This window comes from Gadus macrocephalus, chromosome 11, assembly GCF_031168955.1.
Source record: "Gadus macrocephalus chromosome 11, ASM3116895v1".
Lineage (NCBI taxonomy): Eukaryota > Metazoa > Chordata > Actinopteri > Gadiformes > Gadidae > Gadus > Gadus macrocephalus.
Window position 1 is genome coordinate 6,273,427 of NC_082392.1, and position 11,257 is coordinate 6,284,683.

General features: G+C 49.2%; 1 protein-coding gene across 2 annotated transcripts; it reads right to left on the minus strand.

Moving 5' to 3' along the window:
- Nucleotides 1–1,099: 1,099 nt before the first annotated feature.
- si:dkey-256h2.1 (uncharacterized protein LOC337520 homolog) lies at nt 1,100–11,210 on the minus strand. 2 transcript variants are annotated; one of them, XM_060064264.1, is made up of 13 exons: nt 10,915–11,184; nt 10,569–10,674; nt 10,334–10,473; nt 9,824–9,996; nt 9,372–9,538; nt 8,276–8,416; nt 7,770–7,891; nt 7,138–7,306; nt 5,952–6,097; nt 5,107–5,237; nt 4,558–4,681; nt 2,733–2,866; nt 1,100–1,348 (listed from the first exon to the last, which is right to left on the minus strand). In XM_060064264.1, exons 1-13 carry the CDS (start codon nt 10,985–10,987, stop codon nt 1,223–1,225), a joined length of 1,752 nt encoding a protein of 583 aa, XP_059920247.1. In that variant the 5' UTR covers nt 10,988–11,184; the 3' UTR covers nt 1,100–1,222. The 2 variants fall into 2 exon arrangements, with proteins under 2 accessions (XP_059920247.1, XP_059920246.1); XM_060064263.1 differs by having other exon boundaries at nt 10,569–11,210.
- Between the last annotated feature and the right edge of the window lie 47 nt (nt 11,211–11,257).

An 11,257-nucleotide genomic window follows, 5' to 3' on the forward strand; every position in this document is an offset into this window, starting at 1 on the left:
GCTTCCCCAACTCACGCCAACGAACAAGCCAAGAGAGAGAGAGAGAGAGAGAGAGAGAGAGAGAGAGACGGAGAGGAGAGAGGGGAGAGATAGAGAGACAGAGGGGAGAGATAGAGAGACAGAGGGGAGAGAGAGAGAGAAAGAGAGATAGAGAGAGACAGAGGGGAGGGAGAGACAGAGAAAGACGGATTGAGAGAGAATGAGCGAGAGAGACAGAGAGAGGAGGGAAGATAGAGAGAGGAGGGGGGATGAGAGAGGAAGGAAAGATGTGGAGCGAGAGAGAGATTTTCTAGAGTGTGTACAAGAAGGGCCCTGAGGAGCAAGTAAAACCCAGGACTGAGGAGAGCACGACTCATCTGAGGTGAGCGAGGTCAATGTGCTCTTTTCTTCCCCCTCTAGTCGGACGTCATTACTAATTACACACAATTACCTGAGAAGATGAGACCGTCTGGGGGGATGTGCGCGGGCTGAATCCTTTCAGGGATCAGGTGGTGTCAGCAGGGGGGCCTGTCAGGTGGGAAGCATCCTTTGTGTGTGGTGTCAGCTCTCTCCTCGGGGGTTAAAGGTCACATTAGCCGTCCATTGAAGACGTCTGAAGGCTCCATGCCGTGAGGAGCACTCCTTCTCTAAGTGCCCCCCTCCCCCCTCAGGAGTGTCCTCATTGTTGGCATGGATTTAGCCTGTTGCTAGCAGAATGGTTTGTAGGATACGATACGATAATACTTTATTGTCAGAGCAAGTCTGGAATTTGTCTTGCATCCAAAGCAGCTCTATTTACAAACATCACAGACAAGACGTCAGGACAAGACATCAAAAACAGGACATCAAGACAGGACCCACAATCAAAATAAAAATACATATATTCATCATGACATTACAGCAACGGACGACAACATTTAAGGCCCATAAGCGTGCATTCGATCTGGGATTTAATGCCTGGTTCAGTTCTAGGATTGACTAATAAGCAAAAGAGTGATGGAGCAGCATCCATTTCTCTGGGCTGCCCCTCAGCCTCCGATACTTACTTGTAACCATGTCCGAGCTGTAGTGAGCGGGCTCAGAGTTTCCCAACTTTACAGACATAACTAAGGACAAAGCATAACTTACATAAAGTACAAACTTTTCTTTAATTCTTGTTTTTAAATTCACATTCAATCAACAATCCACAAGTTGATGCATTTTTTGTAAAAAAATATTATTTAAAAATGTCAGTGCGTTGAGGTCATCGGTAGAAGACCAGGAAGGAGGACATGATGATGTACCCCGGGTCCTTAGTGGGGTTGGGGTCCCGGCCCTCGAACAGGCCGTAGTACAGGATCCTGTTGGACAGCTGGCCGCTCAGGTCCAGCTGGGGAGACACACAGGGTTTAGCTAAGACGAGATTGATCCAATGACCCCCCCGGTCTCATTCATCCAGGGACGAATTACCGTGGAGGGCTGGGCGATTGATCGAATTTTGATCGAGATTTCGATTTTAGCGTCAAATGATCACAAAGCTAATACAATAAAAAAAAAATCATTAAATGTTTTATAGACAGTGCAGGACAGCTGGATACATATCTGTACATTATTGTAGATTTGAACATTTTCTTTTTGACCATTTTGTCTTATTTGGGAGGGACCAAAATAATGGTTATTATGATTATTTCCATAATCTAGCAGCCCTTATTCAGATGCACGTCGCTGGTGCAGGTGTTTTGCTCATAAAGCCCAGTTCAGACCAAAGATTCACCTTGCAACGGCTTGCAACTCGCAACTCCTTACGACTCCGTGCGACGAGACGGGCTGCGACGTTCTAAAACTGGGCCGTTCACACTGGCTGCAACGGGCTGCGACGCTAGGTGGTTTCCCTAGCAACTGTGAACGCTCTGGCGTAGCTGAGAGCCGCAACAGCATCATTTGCGTAGGTTAGGTTAGATTAGTTAGGTTTCCGATTAGTTAGGTTTGCAATTAGTTTTATTTTTATTTTGCTTGAGAGTAGGCTAGAGTTATTGTGTTTTGTCATTCTCCGGATATCGGATATTTCAATCGGATCTTTTTATGCTGGAGTGGACAGTACGGTACCGGGACGGAGTAAGGCCGTGACGTACAAGTTGTTCTGTGCTGTGATTGGCTGAAGAGAAATAGTTAAATCGCCGCGTTCTAAAACTGGACCTTGCGATTTGACATGTTCAATCTCTGGCGACTCCTTGCAACTCCTTGCGACTCCTTGCAACGACCCGCTCACACCGCCCCTGCAACGTTCTAAAACCGTCTCGTTGCAAGCCGTTGCAAGGTGAATCTTTGGTCTGAACTGGGCTTTAGGATGCATGCATGTAGACTGCGGACATTGGGATTCGAACCTAGTACCTTTCGACTGGGAATCGAACCCCATAGCCACTAGACTTCCATATCGGTTATACAAAACCATATCATATTTCTGCTAATGGTAGGTAAGGGATTAGGACATCGTGATAAAGCCGACAGGTAGACTGCTGCGGATTGGGATTCGAACCCAGTACTTTTCGGCTGGGAGGCGAACACCCTTGCCACTGCTATAGGGTAGAGAGGGGGTAGGACATCTTGATAAAGCAGACAGGTAGACTGCTGCGGACATTGCAGGCTTCGAATCCGGTGCCTTTTCCGAACCTAAGGGGTCAGACCCCCGCCGACCCCCCCCCGCCCAGCCCCTCGCCTTCACCCTCGGCTGCCTCTGAGGGAGGGGGGCCCGCTCAGCAGAGCTCACCACTCACCTGCCCGGTGACGTCCGTGACCCAGGGCCGGACAGGCAGCCCGCAGCACCATCCCGCCCGCCCGGACAGCCAGGTGCCGTACTCGTTGGGCACCGCGCCCTCCCGGACCCGCCGGGTGCAGCCCAGCGGGGAGCCTGGAACCACAACCGGTAGAACCGTGAGAACCGTGAGAACCGTAAGGACCGGCAGAACCGATAGGACCGTTAGAACCATTAGAACAGTGAGGACCGCTAGAACCGTTAGAACCATTAGAACAGTGAGGACCCCTAGAACCGTTAGAACCATTAGAACAGTGAGGACCCCTAGAACCGTTAGAACCATTAGAACAGTGAGGACCGCTAGAACCATTAGAACAGTGAGGACCGCTAGAACCATTAGAACAGTGAGGACCGCTAGAACCATTAGAACAGTGAGGACCGCTAGAACCCTAAGAACCGTTAGAACCATTAGAACAGTTAGGACAGTTAGAACCGTTAGAACAGTTAGGACCGTTAGAACCGTTAGAACCATTAGAACAGTGAGGACTGTTAGAACCGTTAGAACAGTGAGGACTATTAGAACGGTTAGGACCGTTAGAACGGTTAGAACCATTAGAACAGTGAGGACCATTAGAACCGTTAGAACCATTAGAACAGTTAGGACCGTTAGAACCATTAGAACAGTTAGGACCGCTAGAACCGTTAGAACCATTAGAACAGTGAGGACCGTTAGAACCCTAAGAACCGTTAGAACCATTAGAACAGTTAGGACCGTTAGGCCCCGTGCCCACTACCTCCGTCAGTTGACCGTTGCCCATTGACTTTGAATGGGGACGGACGCGCAATGCATTGTGGATCCGTCCGTTCAGTCGGAGCGTTCGCCACCGTCAGAAAGTTGAAAATTGTTCAACTTTTTCGGCAGCGACGGTTCCGTCATCCAATCAGATCGCGTATGCAAATTTAAGCACTGTGACGCGACTCGGGCTCTGACGATACTGGAAAGCGGGAAAGCGGGTCATCTTGCCTCGCAACAAGCAGGAAGAAGCGGGAAGAACCCGGCGAAGCGATTTGATTGGCTGACGGATGCCTCTGCAAAGACTACTCCCCCATCCGTCAGCCACGCCTTCCCACGTCCGTTGACTGACGGTGCAGTGGGCACGAGGCGTTAGAACTGTTAGAACCATTAGAACAGTTAGGACCGTTAGAACCATTAGAACCATTAGAACAGTTAGGACCGTTAGAACCATTAGAACAGTTAGGACTGTTAGAACGGTTAGAACCATTAGAACAGTGAGGACCGTCAGAACCCTAAGAACCGTTAGGACCATTAGAACAGTTAGGACCGTTATAACCATTAGAACAGTGAGGACCATTAGAACCGTTATAACCATTAGAACAGTTAGGACCGTTAGAACTGTTAGAACCATTAGAACAGTTAGGACCGTTATAACCATTAGAACAGTGAGGACCGTTAGAACCGTTAGAACCATTAGAACAGTTAGGACCGTTAGAACCATTAGAACAGTTAGGACTGTTAGAACGGTTAGAACCATTAGAACAGTGAGGACCGTCAGAACCCTAAGAACCGTTAGGACCATTAGAACAGTTAGAACCGTTAGAACCGTCAGAACCCTAAGAACCGTTGGAACAGTTAGAACCTTTAGAACCCTTAGAATCCAGGGGGCCCTGCGGATTGGACGGCAGCGTAGGGAACAGACGACATATAGCCTGTGATCGGACAGTTCATCGACGACCGGATTGATCCGAGACGATTTAACATCAGCGAACCGATCCACCATGAATGACCCCGAGCATGTCAGTGAGCCTCCAGGCTGTTCACCGCTCACCTGCGTCGCCGAACTCCAGGCTGTTGTTGATGCCGTTGACGGGGAAGCTGTGGGACGTGGCGCAGAACTCCCCGCAGCGGTGGTCATCGCTGCCGTGGGCGGTGACGACGGCGTACAGCAGGACCTGCCGGCCAGATCGCGCTCATCGTAAAGACGCAGGTTTGTACACTGGCAGTTGAGCTGGGACAAGCTTTATATCAGTGTAATATGCAACATTTAGATTCACATTTTGAACATTTAGTAGACGCTTTCAACCAAAGCGGTTAACAATAAGTACATTTGTCAGAAGAAGGAGAAACAACTATATGTCGCTGTCGGTACAGTAAGGGGGTTCAGAGAAACAAGTGTAACAAGTACTAACAATTGTTTGGTTAACACATTCCCTGTATACAACAAAATACACATATTAAATAAACAATAAAGGGTAAAGATAAGCATCAATCACACAACCCACACTTGGTTAGAAAAAGACAAAGTCAATTGTTGCTTGGAACAGATTTTACATCCAAAAAACTAAAAATAATAATATATAAATGGATTTTTTTTAACCTTCTTCGTGGAGTCTGGGATGGGGATTGTGATTGGCTGGCGACCCGTGTTGTAGTTCTTGTCAAACACTCTGCCACCATATAAGGGCATCACCCAGAAGGGGAAGCTCTGCTCTCCCCCCTCCCCAGTAACTGAAAAATAAAAAGAACCAGTGTTTACATCTCCAGCAGCAGCAAAATAACATGAAGCCAGTACACACACAATGGATTAGAAAGCACTGAAAGTGAAAGGTTTCAGGAAACTATTGATTTATGAATAAGTATTATGGTTGGTACTTTTCCATTAACGGCATCTCGTGTTTGCTGTTGAAAATGTAATTCATGACTAACATTCATCTAATCTTCAATAAAGTAGGGAGAGAAAGAGACAGAGATATAGAGAGAGAAAGAGACAGACAGACAGACAGACACAGACAGACAGACAGACACAGACAGACAGACAGACAGACAGACAGACAGACAGACAGACAGACAGATAGAGTGTACAAGTTAGGGCTGCTCGATTATGGAAAAATCATAATCACGATTATTTTGGTCAAGATTGAAATCACGATTAATCAAACTATTATTTTTGAGTTTGAAAACATGATGTATTTATTCAGCATGTTTCTCCCAAAAACACTTTGCACTTTCTATAAAACATTTAAGAAAAAAAATAATGATAATAATAATAAAAAACTTGATTATGTTAGTTTTGTGATCGTTTGACGCTAAAACCGAAATCGAGATCGAAATTCGATTCATCGCCCAGCCTTAATACAAGTATAAATTAAATAATACTATCATCTGTTTGTCCCATGGTCAGTCGTCGCCATGGTCAGTCGTCGCCGTGGCAGCGGTGGGTACCTGGGCTCTGGGGGGGCCTGAAGCGCAGGTTGAGGGAGACCACCCAGGGCATGGCCCACCAGGGGTGCTTCATGGTGAAGGTGCAGCGACCCGCGCCCAGCAGGGGGGTGAGGGGGGATACGTCCGTCAGCCAGCGGCCGGTCCCCCTGTCCAATCACAGGACAGACCCAGCGTCACTCAGAGGATGAGCCTTACTGAAGGAAATTCATTGGCTTATTGAGGAGGTAGAACGGGTTGGCTTGTAACTTGAAGGTTGCTAGTTTGATCCCAGAGTGGCGAGGTGTCCCTGAGCAAGACGCCTCACCCTCACTGCTCCAAACGGGCGGGCTGTCGATGTGTGTGGTTGACTCCGCCGTTGGTGTGTGAATGTGTGTATTAATGGTTGTAAGTCGCACGGATAAAAGCATCTACTAAATGTAAATGAAAGGCTATATCGATATTGAAGAACATTGTTAAACATATTGGCATCCAGGATTTGGTTCAATTTGGGGACCATTGTAACACATATTGGCATGATTTTTTTCTTACCACATGGGGACCGGGCTAACATTGTGTGGACATTGTTACACACATTGGAAAAAGTGCCAATGTGGGGACCTTATTGCCGTGCTTACGTAAAAGGTCTGTAACGTCATCTCACCTTTAGTGACATGGCCAAGTTTTGGTTGTATCGTGATTAAAGAGCACCTATTATGTTTTTTCGACTTTTATGACCTATAAACATTGTTAAAATGATTCATAGTCATGTTTAACCATACTAAAGTGTCAAATAATGACGTACATGCATTTAGTCGTGTTCCCTGCTGACCGTCTGGGGCGGCGGTGCAGAGCGCTAAACACTAGGGACGCCGGTCGCCATTCACTTGTTCAAATTTCCGGGATTTATCTACGTAGAACATTCCGGATTTTCCTTGTACGGTAATGCTGCAACATGCTCTTCCGGAAGGCAACCAATCACAACGGACCGGGGTTGGCAGGAGGGAGGGCGAGGGGGCGGAGAAGGACGAAGCCGAGTGTTGACGGAGAATGCTGAAAGCGCCCGGATGAGAGGAAGAGTTTCCCGAAAAATCGACATCGTTTTTTGTGCTGTGATTCGTGTCAGGTTGCTCTGTAGGAGTCATTAATAAGAAATGAAGACCAGAAAAGTAGTATAATAGGAGATCTTTAGGTTCTGGCTGGAGGTTACCTGCGGAAGGCGCTGATCCAACGGCCCAGCTCCACGTTGCAGTAGGGGCCCAGTGGGTCGCAGCACACCAGCAGCTGCACCGTGTGGTCCCAGTGGGCGCAGCTCATGTCCCGGCGGCCCGGGCAGGACAGCGCCGCGTCCAGCTCCAGGGTGTCCGAGAGCAGCATGTCTGGGGGGCGGGCCGTCGGGAGGGAGAGGAGTATTATGGTTGTTAAAGCGCAATGCAGCGTACTTTCTGGATGCCGATGACGCAATGTAAAAACTTTGCATCAGATCGTTTTTTTTCGTATTTTACAATACCCTCAATGTAGTATATTGGTTATACTAACATTAACCAGACTGACCCAGACGTTTCTTTTTACTTATTTATTGAAAACCCAAAAACCTGGCTCTCGTGCAGAGCAACGGTACATCGACAGGCTAGCTCAGGATAGCTAGCGGTAGGATACTTCATACAGCAATAGCAAAACTACCCCTAGTGGTCAGATGTAAGTATCCAACTCTACAACACTAAGTATAAAACAAATAGCAGTAATTAAAAAGGACCTTCCAACCGTCCACCTTTGAATGGATATCACTACAGGCAACGATATAGTGATAGACCCTAGCGTCTCCGAAACCGACAAAGGTACCTGGCGATATCTCCACTGTAGCGACGGCCCCCTTGTGTCCGTGCATCACGACCCTGTCGAAGACCGGGACCACCTGGGCCGGGGCCAGGAGCCGGGTACGCAGATCCTCAGAGAACTCAAACCTAGCGGGTAACAGCAGCACAACATTGTTTGCTCGGCCTATCATGACCATGGAGGTATAATCATAATGGTAAAATGGACTGCATCTATACCGCGCTTTTCTAACCGTTGGCCACTCAAAGAGCTTTACGGTATTGCCTAACATTCACCCATTCATGCACACATTCACACACCGACAGCGGAGTCAACCGCGCAAGGCGAGAGCCAGCTCGTCAGGATCAGTCAGGGTGAGGTGCCGCGCTCAGGGACACCTCGACACTAACTAGCAACCCTCCGGTTACCAGCCAACCTGCTCTTCCTCCTGAACCACATGCCGCTGGTTTGCTCACAACAGTGTTTGGCCTCTGGTGACTGTGGAGGTGTAAACACCACTCGGGTTACATTACCATTGGGCCTGCCAGTTGAGGAAGCTAAAAGAGGGATAGAGGAACCCGCCCATCTCCGACAGCGCCCCCTGCTGATCGATGGCGATGAAGATAAGCGGAGACGGCGTGCCCTGGAAGGAGACGTTGACCACTTGTCCGAGTCTAGAGGAGGAGAGAGACGTCAGAGGTTAAAATATGGTTAATATGGTTAAAAGATGTGACAGTGTGACTTCTTTACGAAGCCACACTGAAACTGTAGTCACCTCCATTTTAGTGATCATCCTATCTAAAAGGTAAAAACAGGATCAATGTGTGCAGAATTGTAGAAATGGAAATGACCAATAAGCCAATTTTAAAATCTAAATATGCAAAATCCTACAAAAATGTTCACATAACAAATTAATTACGCTTGGTAATATAAAATCCATAGTCTCCCAGGCCCCGTCCACACAAAGCTGAAACGGGCGAAACCGTTCCGGTTTCGATCTATCCGGTTTCGGAGTATCTCCGTAAAGACAGAGTCAAGCGAAACCGGGTAGATCTGTAGAAACGCTGTAGTATACATGCCAGGCCCATAAGGGGCGCTGCTTCTGCTACAGAAATCCAGAAGAAATTAAATAAGAAGAAGAGGCGAGCATGCGCATAAAGGCTGCCCCCTGAACCACTAACTACACAAACAAACAGTCAGTCAACAGTCTCAATAAATAATGGCTTAGCAACCCAACAAGGGACATGATCTGCTGCAGATCTGCTGAACGATTACAAGCCTGTAGTCCGCCATCATCTTTGTTGTTGTGAGTTCTGAGACTCCGCGGGCTTAACAGTCATTGGCTAGAGGGTCGAGGGGTGTGGCGATGACGTCATGGTTTACGGTTTCAGTCGGTTTCAGGCGTCCACACGAATCCAAAACGAAACCGGGTAGATTTGAAACCACCTCCGAGGGTGGTTTCAGAAGTTTGCGGTTTCGGTCAGCGGTTTCGCCGGCTTCGTGTGGACAGAAGGCCGAACCATACAAGACCTTTGCGGTTTCGCCATGAAATCGGCTTCGTGTGGACGGGGCCCCAGTCTGACCCTAACCCCATTTGTTTGCTCTGGGGGGCTGAGAGTGACCCCCTACCCTAAAGCCTCGATCACGGACCCCTCCCGGTGGACCATGGAGGCTGGGACGTCGGGCAGCTTGGTGGAACACTCCTCCTCCCCCTGGCAGTTCATGTTCTGCAGGGGCTGGCCTTCCGAGGCCCACACCAGGACCCCAGAGGCGTTGGACTGGGCCATGCTCTGCACCTGACCTCACGGAGACACACACAGGGTCAGGGGTCAGAAGGTCAACTGGTCAGAAGGTCAGCAGACAGGAGGTCATAAGGTCAGGAGGACAGCAGGTCAGGAGATCAGGGGGTCAAGAGGGCAACAGGTCAGCAGACAAGAGGTCAGAAGGTCAGGAGGACAGCTGGTCAGAGGGTCAGGAGGTCAACAGGTCAGGGGGTCAGGAGGTCAACAGGTCAGGGGGTCAGGAGGTCAGCAGACGGGCTGTTAGGGGGCTCCATGGTGTTCAGAGGATGGGCCCCACACCTTGGTAAAGAAGGAGCAGTTCCCCTCAGAGACCCAGGCCACGCGGCCGGCCACGCGGTCCGAGGGCTCACACCCCTCTCCTGCGTCCACCAGGTGGTACGACCCGTGATCCCAGTTGTCCAGCCAATCGTATCTGGCATCCAGGCGTTTCACGATCAGCGGCATCTTCCAGCCTGTGAAAATAAACAACTTTAAGTTTTATTAATAAAGGCAAATACATTTTACTCTAAGCCTTTTGTTAAATGTGTATGTTATGCACATATGGTTAGTTAGGCCTTTAAGTTCCTTAGGGAACATAGGCCATTGAAGAAACCCCTCCATCCTCGTATATATCTGTGTATGGTGCATTACCATAAACATGGCACCCTCACTAAAAGGCAGTAAAAGTATTAGAAGGTAAAAGAATAGAGTCAATTCTTAAATCCACCTGTGGAAAGGTGTTAAGCCCTGATTTGACTGTACTGTATTGTCGCTGCTTCATCATGCTCTGGGTCGACATTGCCCACCCACCCTCGCTGGTGAAGGCAGCCTGAGCCAGGCCACATCTGGGCCTCGTGCAGACCCAGCTGTAGAGTACCGCGGGGATCCAGTTTCCCAGGGCGAACACCGGGACGGGTGAGAAGTGCAGCCTGGACAGCACCTCTTCTCTCCTGTCGAGGTCAACATCCTATTAACAGGTGCAATCGGAGCGTGGGGAGTTTTCTGAGTCACTTCAAGCCGGTGTAGGTATTTGACTTGTTGTTACCCGTGCTGCAGGGCCGCTCGCTGCACCTGCCTCCTCATCCACAGCGCGTCATCAACGGCCGAGTCGTCCAGCGACAGGAACAGGACCTGCGTGCTGTCCGGGAGGTCTAGGACCAGGGCGGATAGGGAGGACTCATTGTTCCACAGGCACTCTAGAAACCCTGACTTGTGTGTGAACGCGTGGATAATCAGAGCGCCGTGCAAAGCCCCCGGGGAATAGCTGAGCTCCCCGTCCAGGGTCGGGACTCGGAAGGAGGGGGCGGTGTCCCCCGGTTCGACACCCCAGTGTTTGGTCTCGGAGCTGAGATCTACCGTGCTTTGGTCGAGGTCTTGGTCGCTTCCCTCACCCAGAGTCACACGTGATGTCATCAGTGTTACGACGAACCAAAGGTGCAAGCTCCCCTTGGAGGAGCGTGCCATGTTTTCGTGGTTCAATGGACTGAAACGAAAGTGAAAGAGCAACAACACCGGGACAGTGAGCCTACAGAAACGCCGCGAACTGCGCTTGGTTCCATCATAAATGGTAGTTTTTGCAGGCCAGGTTATTTATGGCTAAGAACCATAGGTTAAAAAAAAGGGTTTAATACGCGCCAACAGCCCTTTCCACCAAAAATTCGTTGAATAATGGGCGTATGGCCTGGCTACGGTGGCCCCAGTCGTGCAAAAATCATATTGGATGCTCAAGGCATT